Source organism: Talpa europaea (assembly GCF_964194135.1).
Source record: "Talpa europaea genome assembly, chromosome: 10".
Taxonomy (NCBI): Eukaryota; Metazoa; Chordata; class Mammalia; order Eulipotyphla; family Talpidae; genus Talpa; species Talpa europaea.
Genome location: NC_140077.1, coordinates 64,152,546 through 64,169,214, shown reverse-complemented (window position 1 = coordinate 64,169,214; position 16,669 = coordinate 64,152,546). Strand labels below are relative to the sequence as shown.

Sequence of the window (16,669 nt, the reverse complement as noted above, 5' to 3'; positions counted from 1 at the left end):
AAGTGCGGAAGGGTGAGAGAATTCACCAGAGCCAGAGCGGGGAGCAGAGCAGGCAGAAGGACCGAAGTACACTGCTGAGGGAAACAGCGGGCAGCAGGAGAGGTCTGCGCGCCATGTGGGACCCTCCTCCGGTGGCCGGGAAGCAGCCGGGGATCGAACCGGCGCGGCAGAGGCCGCGGGCAGCTTCGCAACCCAGCGCTCAACCGCTGCGCCACCGGGGAGGCCCTGGGTGGAACATTTTGAACTTTGGTTCTCTCTACTTCTCCCAGAACTTTTGGCCCTGCACAACCTTTTGCTTGTGTCTCCTGCTGGGAGATTGCCTTATCTTTTGTTTTCCTGGTGGCTCCACTCTTAGGCACTGGTCACTTCTGCCTCGGGCCCTGCCTATTTGGCTGAACATTTGTCTAGAAGGGGATGTTTGATTCTGAAGTTTGAGCAAGAGTCTTTATTTTGAAATGCTTCTTTCCCCTACTCCTTTTCTCCTTCTCTCTAGTCCCTGTGAATCGCTCACTGATTAAAAATCTCCATGCATTCTAGAATTTGATTAACTTGCTTTTATGTACAGGTGGTCATGAACCCTTAGAATAGGCAATATGAGTTTTTCCTTTTAAGTTTGGGAATCCCTGGCAATGCCTCAGTTTTGCTTGGTAGGAAATATAGGGGTTACTCAACGATCCTCACTTTTACCCATTGACCTATATTCCTAGTCTTATGTAATATCACAGTGTTTTGATTACTACAGTTTTCTAATAAAGTTTTGAAATCAGGAAGTATGAGTACTTTAACTTTGTTCTTTCTGAGACTGTTTTGACTATTCTGGGTCTCCTGAATTTCCCCTTGTTCTTTGGGACCAATCCTGGGGCTTTAACAGGGATTGCACTGAACCTACAGATCAATTTAGGAACCAATGTCCATCTTAAGTCTTCTAATCCATGAACACATAATGTCTTTCCATTTATACAGGTCTTCTTGAATTCACATGCATTTTTTTTTTTAATAGAGGCATGTTTGTTTATTTATTTGTTTTTGTTTGTTTGTTCTGTTTACACATGCACTGGGTACAGTCAGAAGCGTGGGAGGGTGAGAGAATTCACCAGAGCCAGAGCAGGGAGCAGAGCAGGCAGAAGGACCGAAGTACACTGCTGAGGGGAGCAGCGGGCGCAGGAGAGGTCTGCGCGCCATGGGGGACCCTCCTCAGGTAGCCGGGGAGCAGCCGGGGATCGAACCGGCGCCGCAGAGGCCGCGGGCAGCTTCTTAACCCAGCGCTCAACCGCTGCGCCACCGGGGAGACCCTCACATGCATTTTTATAAGATTAAATCTACATACCTGCAGCACATCTAAGACATATGTCAACATCCCTCTTATTTACCTTACCTGTTACCTACTAAAATGGAATTATATTATATGCTGCCCATTTTCAAGAGAACTGTGAGGACTGTCAAGGACTTAGAGTTTCACTATTTTGGCGGAATGCCTTACTTAAATTATTTAAAGTTAAATTTTCTGAGAATCCTTTGTATAAACTTAATTGAAGAAAAAGGTCACCAAATAGATGATCTTAAAAAAAAAAAAAAAAAAAAGATGGGCCTGGGCCTCCCTGGTGGCGCAGCGGTTGAGTGCTGGGTTGCGAAGCTGCCCGCAGCCTCTGCAGCACTGGTACGATTCCCGGCTGCTCCGGAGGAGGGTCCCACATGGCGTAGATCTCTCCTGCCACCCGCTGGAGGAGGTCTCTCCAGACCTCTCCCCTCAGCAGTGTACTTCGGTCCTTCTGCCTGCTCTGTTCCCCGCTCTGGCTCTGGTGAATTCTCTTACCCTCCCGCACTTCTGACTGTACCCAGTGCTTGTATAAATAAATAAATCTTAAAAAAAAAAAAAAAAAAAAAGATGTGCCTCCCCAGTGGCACAGCATTTGGACACTGGGTTGTGAAGCTGCCCGCAGCCTCTGCAGCGCTGGTTCGATCCCCGGCCCCCGGATGAGGGTCCCACATGGCACGCAGATCTCTCCTGCTGCCTGCTGCTCCCCTCAGCAGTGTACTTTGTCAGTTTGCCTGCTCTGTTCTCCGCTCTGGCTCTGGTGAATTCTCTCACCCTCCTGTGCTTCTGACTGTACCCAGTGCTTGTATAAATAAATAAATCTTTAAAAAAAAAATCATTTAACTTACACATAACACACACACAATCATATATATAGTAGAAGAGTATATATGTATGTAAGAGCACAGAAAAAAAACCAGGAAGAAAACACACCGATTTATTATTACAGCCGTTACCGCCAGAGGGGTAGAAGCCATGAGATAAGAAAAAGGGGACCAGCACTTTTTACTTTCATCTATTTTTTTCCCATAAAAATGTTTTCATGTATTTCTGGTGTTATTTTAAACATGAATAGCATTAGGTTCCCAGCAAAAGTTTTTTTTCCAATTTATATGACCCTAAGAATCAATAACCTGGCTGACCTTGAGATCACAGGTGGTGTTGAGCAGCAAGTTGGATGGTTTGAGGTCACGGTGCAGTACATTAGCTGAATGGATATATTTTAACCCTCTGAGGATCTGGTAAAGAAAATAGCAGATATGGTCATTGCTGAGGTGTTGTGTCTTCAAGAGTTTGTAGAGATCTGTTTCCATGAGGTCCTGTACTATATATCTGTTTAAACAGGTTAAGGTAACACACCAAATAGTCACACTTAGCAATGCACTGCAAACAAAACGAATCTTCTCCCCAAATGATCCATTTATTATATCATGGAGGGAAATGAGAAGCTGGTGAAATCTTGGTATATTTTATGGAAGCAATCTGAAGTAGTTAACTATTTTTTTAGGTTCCATGAGACAAGGTATTATACCTTGTCTGATTAAGGTATTATACCTTTGACTGATTAAGGATCTAGACTTAGACCTGAAACCAGTTGTTACAGAACTACTGGTCAATCTTGAAGTATCAACCTCCTCGTTCTCCACAGTTCACTATCAGCAAGCCACTGGAAGTCTAGCTGGAAAAGGCAGAAAGAGGGCAGTGGCCAGCAAGCATCATTTATCTCCTCTATTTGGCTGGACAACAACTTGTAATATCACTGTTCTTTTATCGCTCGTTTTGTCCCCCTCCTTCCTTCAAATATCAACTGTAAAACATTTGGAAATACAGGTCTAGAACAGATTGCTACTAAATTCAACCTTCAGTCAATTTATTTGCTTGACTCTTCAGTTAATGTTAAGATCCTAAAAATGTTAAGAGTAGGGGGGAAGTTGTTCTAAGAAGGGGGTTGTGCCAAGTTTTGCTCCTCTTGCTTTCTTGCCTATTTTTGGATCTAATTTTTAGTTTTTTTTTTTTAACTCTACCATATTTTATTAGCAGTACACTTTTGCATTTATTTTATTTCTTATAAATATTATTTTATGACTCCTACAGATTCATGCACACTATGGAATTAAAAGGAAACATGACTTGAAAACTTGTCAACTGAGACTTTTTTTTTTAATGGCAAAATGTAAAGCTGGCCCAACTGGTGTCAGCTGGCAGGAGGCATTTCATTTTAAAATACCAGTATTACTTAGTAACAGAGCTGTTTAAAAATGGAAAGGGCTGCTTAGAGACAGTGAGCTGCCTTCTCCTAGAGGGGCAAAATGCAAATTAGGGAAACCGGTAGGAATGCTGTATCAGCCAAAATTTTATTTTGACAAATCTTCCAGTATACATAATGCCTCTATTTTTCAGTTGTAGTGTTAACTCAGAATTTATCCTCTGGATCTGTTTAGTCCCTATTTCTCAAGATTGGTTATAGTTAATTTCAGAGCCCAATCAGTCTTAAAGATTATCAGGGCTATCACCTTTATTTATTTATGTGGGTTAGCTCCCTAGCCAGGGATTGAACTCAGGCCGTAGCGGCAGTGATAGCACAAAGACTTATCCCCTAGGCTACCAGGGAGGCCCTACTACTTTTATTTTAAAGATGAGAAAACTGAGAACTAAAGGTCAACTGACATTGTCTAAGGACAGGACATAGTTGTGATTTGAGCGGGTGATATCCAGGACATCCTCTTTCTCAGTCTACTGTTCTTTCCCTCTCCGTTTCCCATAACGAACCATACCTTGAATGGAAAAAAACATGGCTGAAAGTGTTGTACCAAGGTTTTCTCTAACTACACTTACAGGAAACTTTTCTGAATCTGACAGAGAAAACACTGGATTTGCCAAAAAGACAATAAAAATTACTGACAACTGGTAAAGTGAATCAGAGAAAATGTAAATGATGCAAGTATAACAAACGGCAATCAGATTACAATTTCCCCTTAAATGTGCTTTATATACTTTTCTTTCACTCTGGTGAGTCCAGGAAATTTCAGATTACATTTATTTAACAAGGTAAACAAGAAGTAGAGTCAGCTATCTGCTTGAAAAGGATACACATCTTTCATTTGCTCGATGGTGGGTGCTCGAATAATATCATTAATTCCAATGATATTCTCATGTCTGAAGCGCAGTAAGATTTTTATCTCCCTCAGCGTTCTCTGGCAGTAGGTCTGGTGCTCAAAAGGACTGATTTTCTTGATAGCTACCCGAACTTTGTTGACATTATCATAAGCAGAGCTAAAAAGAAAAACAGGAGAGGGGAGAGATGGCATTTAAAAACAGTTCTTAAACTACTTTGTGACAAACAATTCAAGTTGGTAAAGTATTAATATTTAGTATTCTGAGTAAATACTTCAAGGCATCATGTATATTATTCACAAAAAAACCCTCAAGCTAGAGGGTGACCAGAGCTGGCACAATGAAGCACATACTGATTCTCAAACTTAACGGAAATCATGGCTTTAGTAACCAAGATGCCCATTTTCAGAAACCCGGGGACATGGGTTTATCTTTACATGAGGAAACTGATCACCTTTTGAATATAAGTTTATAGGAAAGAATAGTTAAGCCGAATTGCCAGCACACGCAAAATCCTGATTTGTAACAGATCTATTCTGACTCAACAACATGAGAAGCTACAGTGTTCTCTCTCTCTCTCTTTCTCTCTCTCTCTCACACACACACACACACACACACACACACACACACACACACACACACTGCCCGCCCCCCCAATCATATTTTCCCATTGTTTTTAACAGCAACTGCATTCTGGTGAAAAATGATTTCTGTCTCCAAAAAATGTCCTACTGTTGTATTAGATTCCTCTCACTCAGCAGAAATATTCAAATCGCCATCAACCATATTTTCATCCCTAACAATGATGGACCCAAGAGAATGCCTTTGTCTCAAATAGGCAGACAAAGAGACAATTCTGTCTCACTAGCAAAATGTCATGACTCTATTTCAAGAAATTTAACCCAAATGTTTGGGTAGTCTTAGAAATAAAATCTATAAAGTCTCTAAAATCTGAAATAGGACCCAGTTCTTCCCAGTTGCCTACAGGGTTCAATTTTAAATAGAATTCCAAGCAGAACCAGTAATAATTATATTTCAATTTTATGATGAATCTGAATCTTGAATATTACTACCTTTATCATCAATATTAAATGAATCTTTTCTATGAGCTCTTAATATTAATAAATACCAAAGTTAATATTGATAAATATCTGGTCCATTGACCAAACAAATGAAACAATACTGACATGCAATAAGATATTATTTCTCATCTCCTTAGGGAAAGTGCTAGAAACATAAAACAGAAAAATAAGTTTAATGATATGTATCAGCCTATTTGTTCTGAGAGTTACAACCTTAATTTGTCTGACTCTATTACAAACTGTGCTATGGCAGGGACCTTGTTTAACTTCTATTCTCCTAAGCCACTATTAATACATGGCACATAGTACACCCAACACAGTAAGTCCTTACTTACCATCATCAACAGGTTCTCAGAAACTGAAACTAAGTGAAATGATGTATAACGAAACCAATTTTACCATAGGCTAATTGATAATAAACAAGAGTTAAGTTGCTACAGCATATTTCTGGTCACAAACACATTACCAAACTTCTACCAAATAAAGATCCCAAAACACTTCTAATATTAAATTAACATTTGTATTAATTTGTTATTCAACCCACTTATTCCAGCTCAGGGTTGCAGGTGACTAGAGCCTATCTTGGCCACACAGGATGCAATGTGGGATCTAACTATGGACATTCTTCCATTGCAGGGCCCACAGGGCCTACTCTCACATACACGCACCCTGCCACAACCACTGGGACAACTTTACTAAGACACTCTAGTAAACTTCATATGAACATCTTTAGGATGTGGGAGAAAACCAGATTACCCAGAGAAAACCCATGCAGATATGGGAAGAACATGCAAATTTCACAATGACAGTCACCCTGACCAGAAATCAATTTTTTTCTCTTATCAACACTATAACGAAATAACCCTGAACAAAATAACATTATTTGAAGAACTGCTGTACTCTGAAATGAAATATATTTTCTTATATAAAAGAATCACAGGCCTCCCCGGTGGTGCAGCGGTTGAGCGCTGGGTTGCGAAGCTGGCACAGCCTCTACAGCGCTGGTTCAATCCCCAGCCGCCGGGCAAGGGTTCCACATGGCGCGACAGACCTCTCCTGCCGCGCCCGCTGCTCCCCTCAGCAGTGTATTTCGTCAGTCTGCCTGCTCTGTTCCCTGCTCTGGCTCTGGTGAATTCTCTCACCCTCCCGTGCTTCTGACTGTACCCAGTGCTTGTATAAATAAATAGATAAATCTTAAAAAAAAAAAAATCACAACTCATATTTTGTTTTACTTTGGTTTATATTTCATGAAGGACTAAGCTACTGATTTTCAGGTAGGCACGCAAAGGGATATGCTGTACAAGTAAACTTACTATTAGGTATAAGTATTTTTAGAAATCAGAACATTTTGGGGAATTCAAATCCAAGAGAGCATGAACAAAAGAATACAGGTTAAGATAGCTGTAAAATACTGGTTTAAACTCAACTTAATTTTCTAGTTTTACTAAAACATGATAGTCAAATAAGGTCACAGACTCACTTTTGAGAACAAGATAATTGGGGGTGGGAAGAGGCCACTGTATCCCTCTAATTGGATCAATACCCAATGATGAAATAATGAACTAATCCCTTCCAAGTGAAAAGGTATGAGATTGGTTCCCACTTGAACAGAAGGTGTAACTTCATGGATTTGGGACTGTTCCTGTCTGTTCTACCTTTCCATTTGTTGGCTTTTTGGTTCACACAATCTTGCCTCAGAACTGATCACAAACAATTTACACTCTTTCAATACATTTTCTCATTTCTCCTTGGATTTCTTATAATTTTTTTTGTTTGTTTTTGGTTCTAATACTCAGCAAATATATTTTATTGGTATACCTTTTACCATGGAACCTTTTTGCTGTTTACTAAAGTTTTTGTTTTAAAATCACTTTGGCATTACCAATCCTGTTTATTTCTTTTTTCTCTAAGAACTCAACCTATGTTCTTCTCCCATTCTCCAGCAACTATAGACAGGCTACCGCCTTTGCTTTATGTCTCTCTAGTAAACAACATATGATTGCAGTTTGGGATCTTAATGCAATCTGTGACTAGACATTTTTTGGATGGGTTATGTTTAGATATTCATATTTTTCTTTTAAATGATAAACTTGCTCTTTCCAAAAGCAAAATTCAAGGTTAACCAAACTATTTGAGGTTAAGTGAATGAAGTGCTTCTTAGCTCATTTCTGTAAGATTATCTTTAAAAATAAATGTAAACTGATGATGAAAAAATTCTAAAACCAAAACTAAAGGCCACTCTCTTATAAGCACAAGGCCATAAATCAACAAAAACAAAGAATAAACAGAATTTGACAACACATTGAAATAATCCATTATATCCAAGTAATATAATTTTAGGAATTAAATAGTGGTTAAAAAAATACATTGAGAGTAAGATGGCATGTCAAACAGACATTTTTCCAAAGAAAGTATGGTCAGCAAGCAAAGGAAAAGTTGTTCATCATCACTAGTGTCACTAATCATTACAGAGATAAAAATCAAAACCTCAAGATATCACCTCAAACCCATCCAGAGTGCCAATGTCCAAAAAAAAAGTAAACAACAAATTCCAAAAAACTAAAACTCTTGTGCACCTTGGGAAATGTAGGTAGTTCCAGTCAATTGTTGAAAATAGATTGGGAATTCCTAAGAAATTAAATTTAGAATTAACCTGTGATGCAGAAATCCGACTTGTAGGTGTATATCCAAAAGAATTCAAAAAGATATTGGTTCACTATGGCATTATTAACAATAGCAAATAAAAAAACTTCCAGCAAATACAATAGCAACAACAACAACAACAAAAAGTCATACACACACACACACAGGAATGTTATTTATCCTTAAAAAAGAAGGAAATTCGGGCCTCCCCAGTGGCGCAGCGGTTGAGCGCTGAAGCTACCCGCGGCCTCTGCGGCGCCGGTTCGATCCCCGGCCACCGGAGGAGGGTCCAGCATGGCGCAAAGACCTCTCCTGCCGCCCGCTGCTCCCCTCAGCAGTGTACTTCGGTCCTTCTGCCTGCTCTGCTCCCTGCTCTGGCTCTGGTGAAATCTCTCACCCTCCTGTGCTTCTGACTGTACCAGTGCATGTATAAACAAACAAACAAATAAATAAATAAAAACATGCCTCTATAAAAAAAAAGAAGGAAATTCTATCACACAATACATCATGGATGAACCTCACGAACATTGCATTAAGTGAAATAAGTCAGCCACAAAAATACGAATACTGTATAATTCCACTCATATGTGGTATCTAAATTTTAGTAGGGTGGTAGGTACCAAGGTATGCAGGGAATGGGAAATGAAGAGTGTGTTCAAGTTACAGTTTTGCAAGATGAAAAAATTCTACTTACCTGTTAAACACAATGTGAATATACTTAACCCTACTAAACTGCAAACTTAAAAATAGTCAAATGGAAACTTTTACATTATGTGATTTTTATTATATTGAAATTTTTAAAAATTAATGGGAAAAAGACATATTAAAGAGGAAAAAATTGTTTCAACAGTTGTCAAAAAAGAATGGTAGTAGTTACGCAAAATTGTTAGGGGGAAAGGATGTCCTGCGCTAATCCCATACAGGCTTTGTGGACCCCGCCCCCACTCCAGACCAAAGCCATCAGGACACTGGGAAAGACAAATCCCATCACCACCAAAGGGAAGGTGGTTGGGACCTGAGGGTGGAGTTAAGCAGCCAGGGTTGGTATAAAAACCAGACACTTGGGCCTTGGGGTCTCTGGCTCTGTCGCTCGCCTCCTGGCTTCACGGCTCCTGGCTTGCAGCCAGTTCTCAGAGTGCCATTTGGGATTCCAGATCAGTGGATCGGGTAGGACTCATTTAAAACTTTGTCTCCCAGGGCCTCCCCGGTGGCACAGCGGTTGAGCGCTGGGTTGCGAAGCTGCCCGCGGCCTCTGCGGCGCCGGTTCGATCCCCGGCTGCTCCCCGGCCACCAGAGGAGGGTCCCACATGGCGCGCAGACCTCTCCTGCCGCCCGCTGCTCCCCTCAGCAGTGTGCTTCGGTCCTTCTGCCTGTTCTGCTCCCCGCTCTGGCTCTGGTGAATTCTCTCACCCTCCCGCGCTTCTGACTGTACCCAGTGCATGTATAAACAAAAAAACAAAACAAACAAATAAATAAATAAAACATGCCTCTATTAAAAAAAAAAAAAAAAGAATTGTTTAAAACTTTGTCTCCCATTTTTCTCCCTGAGCTGTACATTTCCTCATTTGCCCTTCCCTTGTAAATAAACCTTTTATTAACCTTTCGCGTGTGCCTGCAGTAGAGCATTGATAAGTCCTTTTAAGTGCGCAGGTGAGGACCCACAGTCAGGCACCCCGTTTTGTATCAGGGCTGCCCTATAACAAACCTACACAGACTAAACACACACATACAGAGTGCAAATAAAACCAGTGATGTGACTGGGTACTATACAGTGTATCAGTGCCAATCTGGTATTGTACTATAATTATATAAATTGTTACCACTGGGTTAAAATGGGATCTCTGTATTTCTTCTTACAACTGAATGTGACTCTACAATTACAAGTTTAAATGAACAAAAAAGTTCAATTTAAAAATAAGTCCATCAACAGGGGAGTAGAATACTATGCAGTTAAATAAAGGAATGATGTGAAAAGATCTTCAAGATTTACTAAGTGAAAAACAGTAAAGTCGAACAGTAGATAAACTATCTTTTTAAAAATAATGTAAGACATATATTAACATTTGTTTTAGTTTATATAAAGTTTACAAAAGTCTGAAATGAGGAGCCTTCCCTGTTGGCATGGGGTTAGTCTCAGTGCTATCACCACCACAGCCTGAGTTCCAACCCTAGCCAGGGAGGTGACCTGGTGCAGCAGACCTCTCCTGTCTTGCCCGGTGCTCCCCTCAGCAGTGTATTTCAGTCAATCCGCCTGTTCTGCTCCCCACTCTGTATGTGGTGAATCCTCGCACTCCTTGCACCTCTGGCCTAGACCCTAGTTCTTCTATGCATAAATAAATCAATCTTTTGGGAGAGGGGGAGAAAAAAGAGGGGGGGGGGAGAGAGAGAGAGAGAGAGAGAGAGAGAGAGAGAGAGAGAGAGAGAGAGAGAGAGAGAGAGAACATGAGTAACTGCAGGGAGGAGGCAGATGCCAGGCAGGAGTGGGATATATAGGGAATAAACAAAACCTTTTGTTATTTTTTTGTAGTACTTTACGAGTTATGTGACCTCTTCAAAATATCAATTTTAATTGGGAAATAAATGGAAAAAATACTAGTAGAATACTGGAACACATACTTCTTTACATAGGAGAAAGCATAATTATTCTGAAATTCCTGACCAATACGAAAATATTTTTTTAAAAATTGGGAGTTAGGTATAAAATATCCTTATTTAACCTTGCTCCCACCTGAGAGGATAAACTTTAAAAGTGGAATTGGGTATATCACTTAAATCTGACCAACAGTCCCATACATACAAAGACACCTGAATAAAGGGGGAAACTGTGAGCTAGTTGACTTCTCTGTAGTACAGTATTAACAGTATACAAAATTATAAAAAAATAATCTGCCCCGAAGAAGTTCAAGCTATTGACAGTATCCAGTCTTCTTACATAAATGCAGCTTCAAGTCCCCAATGAGTTCTATCTGAAGAGCCATAAATCCTGGGGAATGGGAGGAATTCAAGGCTAGAGGTGAACACACTCAATTCTCGAAAGAGATTCCCACTATGTATCTTGTAAAAGGAAATGAAACTGAGAGCAGAAACACAGATGCATCTTAAAATTTAACTGTGCTGGACACAGAGTGTCGTGCTGTGAAGCTGTCCGCAGCCTCTGCAGCGCTGGTTCGATCCTGGCCGGCCGGCAGGGTTCCCACATGGCGTGGCAGACCTCTCCTGTCGCCCGCTGCTCCCCTCAGCAGTGTATTTCGTCAGTCTGCATGTTCTTTTCCCCACTCTGTCTCTGGTGAGTCCTCTCCTGTACCCCAGTTCTTGTATAAACAAACAAACAAATAAATCTTTAAAAAAAAATTAACTGTGCTGATAACAGACCAAATGAAAAGTACTTCTATTCACAAAAATACAAACTCTTCTACAGGGACAGAAAACAGATTTGCAGGGTTGCCTGGGGCTGTGGGAGGGAGGTTAGTGGGAAGAAAGAACTACACAATGGAAACAGGGTAACTTATGAAGGTGATGTGTATGTTCATTATTTTAATTGTGTCAACTTTCACGGGTGTATAATGTCAAAACCTGCCAAACTACACTTTATATAAATAAATCTCTGTGTGTACGTGCGTATGCATGTGTAAATTACTTCTCAAGAAAGCAATTAAATAAAGGAACCAAGGCCCACGGCTCCTGGGATTTGCAGTTGATTCCAAGGCCAGGGTAGAAACAGAGAGATTGCAGATCTGACCAGTAAATGTGGAAGTAGATGTCCATAAGATTCTGGAGTAGATTAACTAGCAGATGTTTTGTGATCACTTAGGGAAGGAAAGGGAACCAGCATGAGTCAATTATGAAGTCATGCCAAGCTAACGTCATTTCCTGTTTTGATAGGGTTACCACAACAACAGTAATGTTAAGAGTGACCCCAGAGTTGTGGTGGACTCAAACACACATACTTGTCAAGCACTGCCCATTTGTAAGACTTCATGTTAGGATTGATGGTAAAAACAAATATTCCTGCTTTTAAGTAGCTTGCAATTTGATGAGGTAAGGAGACAGAAACAGAAAACATACAATGCCTTTATCACAGTATAGCATTTTTAAAAGAAGGAAACAGGGCCGATTAAGTCTGAATAAGGGTATTAAAAGATGAAGCCTACAGAAACCGTATCCTAAAAGATGATTAGGTCCCCCCCCCCCGATCTTCATTTATTTATTTATTTATTTATACAAGCACTGGGTACAGTCAGAAGCGCGGGAGGGTGAGAGAATTCATCAGAGCAGGAGTGGGGAACAGAACAGGCAGACTGACGAAATACACTGCTGGGGGGAGCAGCAGGCGGCAGGAGAGGTCTGCGCACCATGTGGGACCCATGTCGGTGGCCGGGGGTCAAACCGGCGCTGCAGAGGCTGCAGGCAGCTTCGCAGCCCAGTGCTCAACCACTGCGCCACCAGGGGAGGCCCTTTTATTTATTTATGCATACAAGAACTGGGGTGTAGGCCAGAGGTGCGGGGGGTGGGAGGATTCACCAGAGACAGTGGGGAGCAGAAGGCAAGACAGGAGAGGTCTGCTGCGCCATGTTGGTTAGCTACCTGGCCAGGGATGGAACTGATGCCACAGTGGCTGGCAATAGCTTGATAGCACTGAGACTCCCTGTGCCACCAGGGAGGCCCTGTCAAGGTCATGATAAGAAAGTCACAGACTGGTGAAGAAAAAGTCATATGACAATTAACTGCAAGTGGTATCCTGGGTTGGATATTGGGACAGAAAAAGGAAATCAGTGGAAAAATAAAATCTGAATAAAGTCTGGAGTTTAGTTCTAACATACCAGTGTTGGTTTCATTCATCTTAAACCATTCATTACCCCATCAATCTAGTTTGTTTTATAGTTGCCTCTTAAATTACTGTTTACATCTTAAATCACTCATTTTTTGTTTTGATAAATGTGCTATAGTAATATGTTCACACCAAGGGAAACGGAAACTGGATGGACATATGGCAACCCTTTGTGCTATCTTAAGATGCCATGCTTCTGTAAATCTAGTATTATTCCAAAATAAAAGATTATTTGAGAAAGTATTCCACTAAATGTTATCTCCAAAATTGATGAAATAAATTTCTATGAGCTATAGGCTTAATTTAGTAAGAAGGAAACAAATATTTTATAGTTATTTTAATCCCCATAAAAATACAGGTAAATGAGAGCCTCCCCTGGTGGCACAGCAGTTGAGCGCTGGACTGCGAAGCTGCCCGCAGCCTCTGCAGCGCCAGTTCAACCCCCAGCCACCAGCGAGGGTCCCACAGGGCACGACAGACCTCTCCTGCCGCACCCACTGCTCCCCTCAGCAGTGTATTTTGTCAGTCTGCCTGTTCTGTTCCCCGCTCTGGCTCTGGTGAATTCTCTCACCCTCACGTGCTTCTGGCTGTACCCAGTGCGTGTATAAATAAATAAATCTTAAAAAAAAAAATACAGGTAAATGACAAGTAGAATAAAAATATCCCTGAATAAGGCCTCCCCTGGTGGTGCAGCGGTTGAGCACTGGGTTGCAAGGCTGCCCGCAGCCTCTACAGTGCCAGTTCAACCCCCAGCCACCAGCAAGGGTCCCACCAAAAAAAAATTTTATTATTATTTATTTTTTAAATAATAAAAAAAAAATCCCTAAATAGATAATGGAAAACTTTACCTAATTGAACTTTATAAGTAAATTCCACCCCAACCATTCAACATTTACTAAATGTCTAATATAGCCCTAATCATCATTGCAGATTGAAACAAATGAAACATCATCCTACTTGCTTTTCCTTTGGGTATCCTTAATAAGGATGGGACCGCCCGACCTCCCCGGTAGCGCAGAGGTTGAGCGCTGGGTTGCGAAGCTGCCCGCAGCCTCTGCAGTGCCGGTTCCATCCCCGGCTGCTCCCCGGCCACTGGAGGAGAGTCCCACAAGGCACACAGACCTCTCCTGCCGCCCACTGCTCCCCTCAGCAATGTACTTCAGTCCTTCTGCCTGCTCTGCTCCCCGCTCTGGCTCTGGTAAATTCTCTCACCCTCCCGCGCTTCTGACTGTACCCAGTGCTTATATAAATAAATAAATAAATCTTAAAAAAAAAAAAAAAAGAGTAAGGATGACATATGAAGATATTTACTGTAGCACTTCTTTTTTTTTTTTTTAAAGATTTATTATTTATTTGTTTATTTATTTATACAAGCACTGGGGTACAGTCAGAAGCGCGGGAGGATGAGAGAATTCACCAGAGCCAGAGTGGGGAGCAGAACAGGCAGAGTGATGAAATACACTGCTGAGGGGAGCAGCGGGCATGGCAGGAGAGGTCTGCGCGCCATGTGGGACCCTCGCCGGCAGCCGGGGATGGAACTGGTGCTGCAGAGGCTGCAGGCAGCTTTGCAGCCCAGCGCTCAATCGCTGTGCCACCAGGGGAGGCCCTGTAGCACTTCTTAAAGGATTAAAATCTGTACTGCCAAACAAAGATTAATTCATTATAGAATATTAATATGTCATTGTGTAACCATTAAATCATGTATGATGATAAGATTAACTAAAAGTATGATTCAAGATAAAATCACAGGCCGCAGCTTAAAAATATTTACCTACAGGAGGCAACTATAAAACAAGCTAGAATGATGGGATAATGAGTGATTTAAGATGTGATTTAAATTGTCTTCTGTTTAACCATTTCTGTCTATTCTACAATACAATACAAAGGAAACAACAGTTTTTTTAACATCCAACAATGGCAGAACAGCAAGGTGAGGCCTATGACTGCTCCGACTTACTTGCTGGAATTTCAAGGCTGCAATGCAGAGAAGGGAAACCTAAATTGAGCCTGGCAGTCTCGGTGAGCTGACGACAGAATCAGAAGTTTGGAGAGACCAAATCAGTCAGAATTTGTAGGGCACAGTACTAGAGAGGAGAGAAATTCAAATAAAGTTGGAGAGATCTTCAGGGTGGCTTTGAGTCTTCAGCTAAGAAATGCACATGCATAATGGAATCCTAAAGTGGGACTAATTTCCGTTCCATCACCAGGAGTAGAAAGAGCTCAGTCTTGAGCATCAAGTTGATTCCTCAGAAGAGTACTAATTCAGTGTGAGGCCAAATTAGACTTTGACTAAAGGTCAGTCTTTTTGTTTTTAAAAGATTTATTTATTTATGCATAAAAGAGCTGGGGTATAGGCCAGAAGTATGGGAGGGGGGATGCAGGGGGGTGAGAGAATTCACCAGAGACAGAGTAGGGAGCAGAACAGGCAGAATGACTGAAATATACTGCTGAGGAGAGCAGCAGCGTGCAGGTCGGGAAAGGTCTGCTGCACCATGTGGGTCAGCTCCTCAGCTGGTGATAGCTTCATAGTGCTGAGACTTCACCCCTTGCCCACCAGGGAGGCCACTAAAGACCATTCTTGACCTTCCTTTAAAACAAGCAAGCCTTGAAAGAATCAAACTGTTCAAATAACTTAATTCCATGTTGGGGGGGGAGCCCAAAAAATTTAAAGGGGGGGGGGAACCCTACAATTTTATAACGTAAAAGCTGCACTGCCTTGAATCCAATGTACTGGATTCAAAATGTATTGATAACCAAATTAGCAGAAAAATATGATCCATGAAAGAAAGTCAGTAAAAACAGACATTATAGAAATTACAGATGATCAGTAGACAAGAATGTTTTAAAAGCTATTAAAAATACATTCAAAGAGAGTAGAAAGACTGAGCGTAATGAGAGAAATAGAAGGTAGAAGACTCAAAATGAACTTTACAGATGAAAAAAAAATGCAATGGTTGGAATTAGGAATAGATTACACACTGAAGAAAAACCTGATGACCAAGAAGACACAGCAACAGATCAAAAAGAGACTCTAAACTCTAAGAACCAAAAATAACTACTTCAAACCTATTACTGTTTGCCTACTAGGACAGCAGCAGTCTTATTTGGGGAGAAAATATGTGGAGGGAAAAACAGGTCTTCCCCAAATTACTGCATGAAAACTGTACCACTTATACATTTTTAAAAAGCATTATTTTCAAATTTTCTAGTTATTTGGTTATTAGAAATTAGGAACTAACCTTTACCACTCGATTGAATAGCTTTACTTTTGGTATAGTCCTTTCACTGAGAGATAGTATTTCTTTAACTCTTTCTTATAACATTAATATTTCTCACTGCCATCTTAAGAATACTTGCATTTAGGTCTGTCTATGGCCCTGAAACTAATGTGTTCAGGAAGCAGTTAGCCAACCTGATCCCTGCAACTAACTACAAATCCAACACAGATACTGCATTCTCAAACTGTCTATGCTGTGAGGTTTGAGTAGCTGCTCCACACAGTAGCTTATATTACAAACTTCTCATCATATCTACCCCTTTCAAAGTCACACCTCCTCCTTTCAAGGTCATATTTACTATAGTGTAAAAAGCAACAACAATTAACATAGTTAATGTAGTGCTTTCAAGTCTTGTTTTCCTTATGGCAAGATTTCTGTTTTGGTATAGATTATATATGAGGCAGATGAA

At 40.9% G+C, this 16,669-nt stretch overlaps 1 protein-coding gene across 1 annotated transcript in view; it reads right to left on the bottom strand.

Moving 5' to 3' along the window:
- MAPK1 (mitogen-activated protein kinase 1) overlaps nt 1–16,669 on the bottom strand; it is a gene marked incomplete at both ends in the record, with an annotated part of 104,983 nt that overhangs the window by 29,198 nt on the left and 59,116 nt on the right. The window contains 2 exons of the mRNA XM_084246407.1: nt 2,458–2,647; nt 4,406–4,588. Of these exons, the coding sequence (XP_084102533.1) occupies nt 2,458–2,647; nt 4,406–4,588 (373 nt within the window). The remainder of the gene's footprint in view (nt 1–2,457; nt 2,648–4,405; nt 4,589–16,669) is intronic.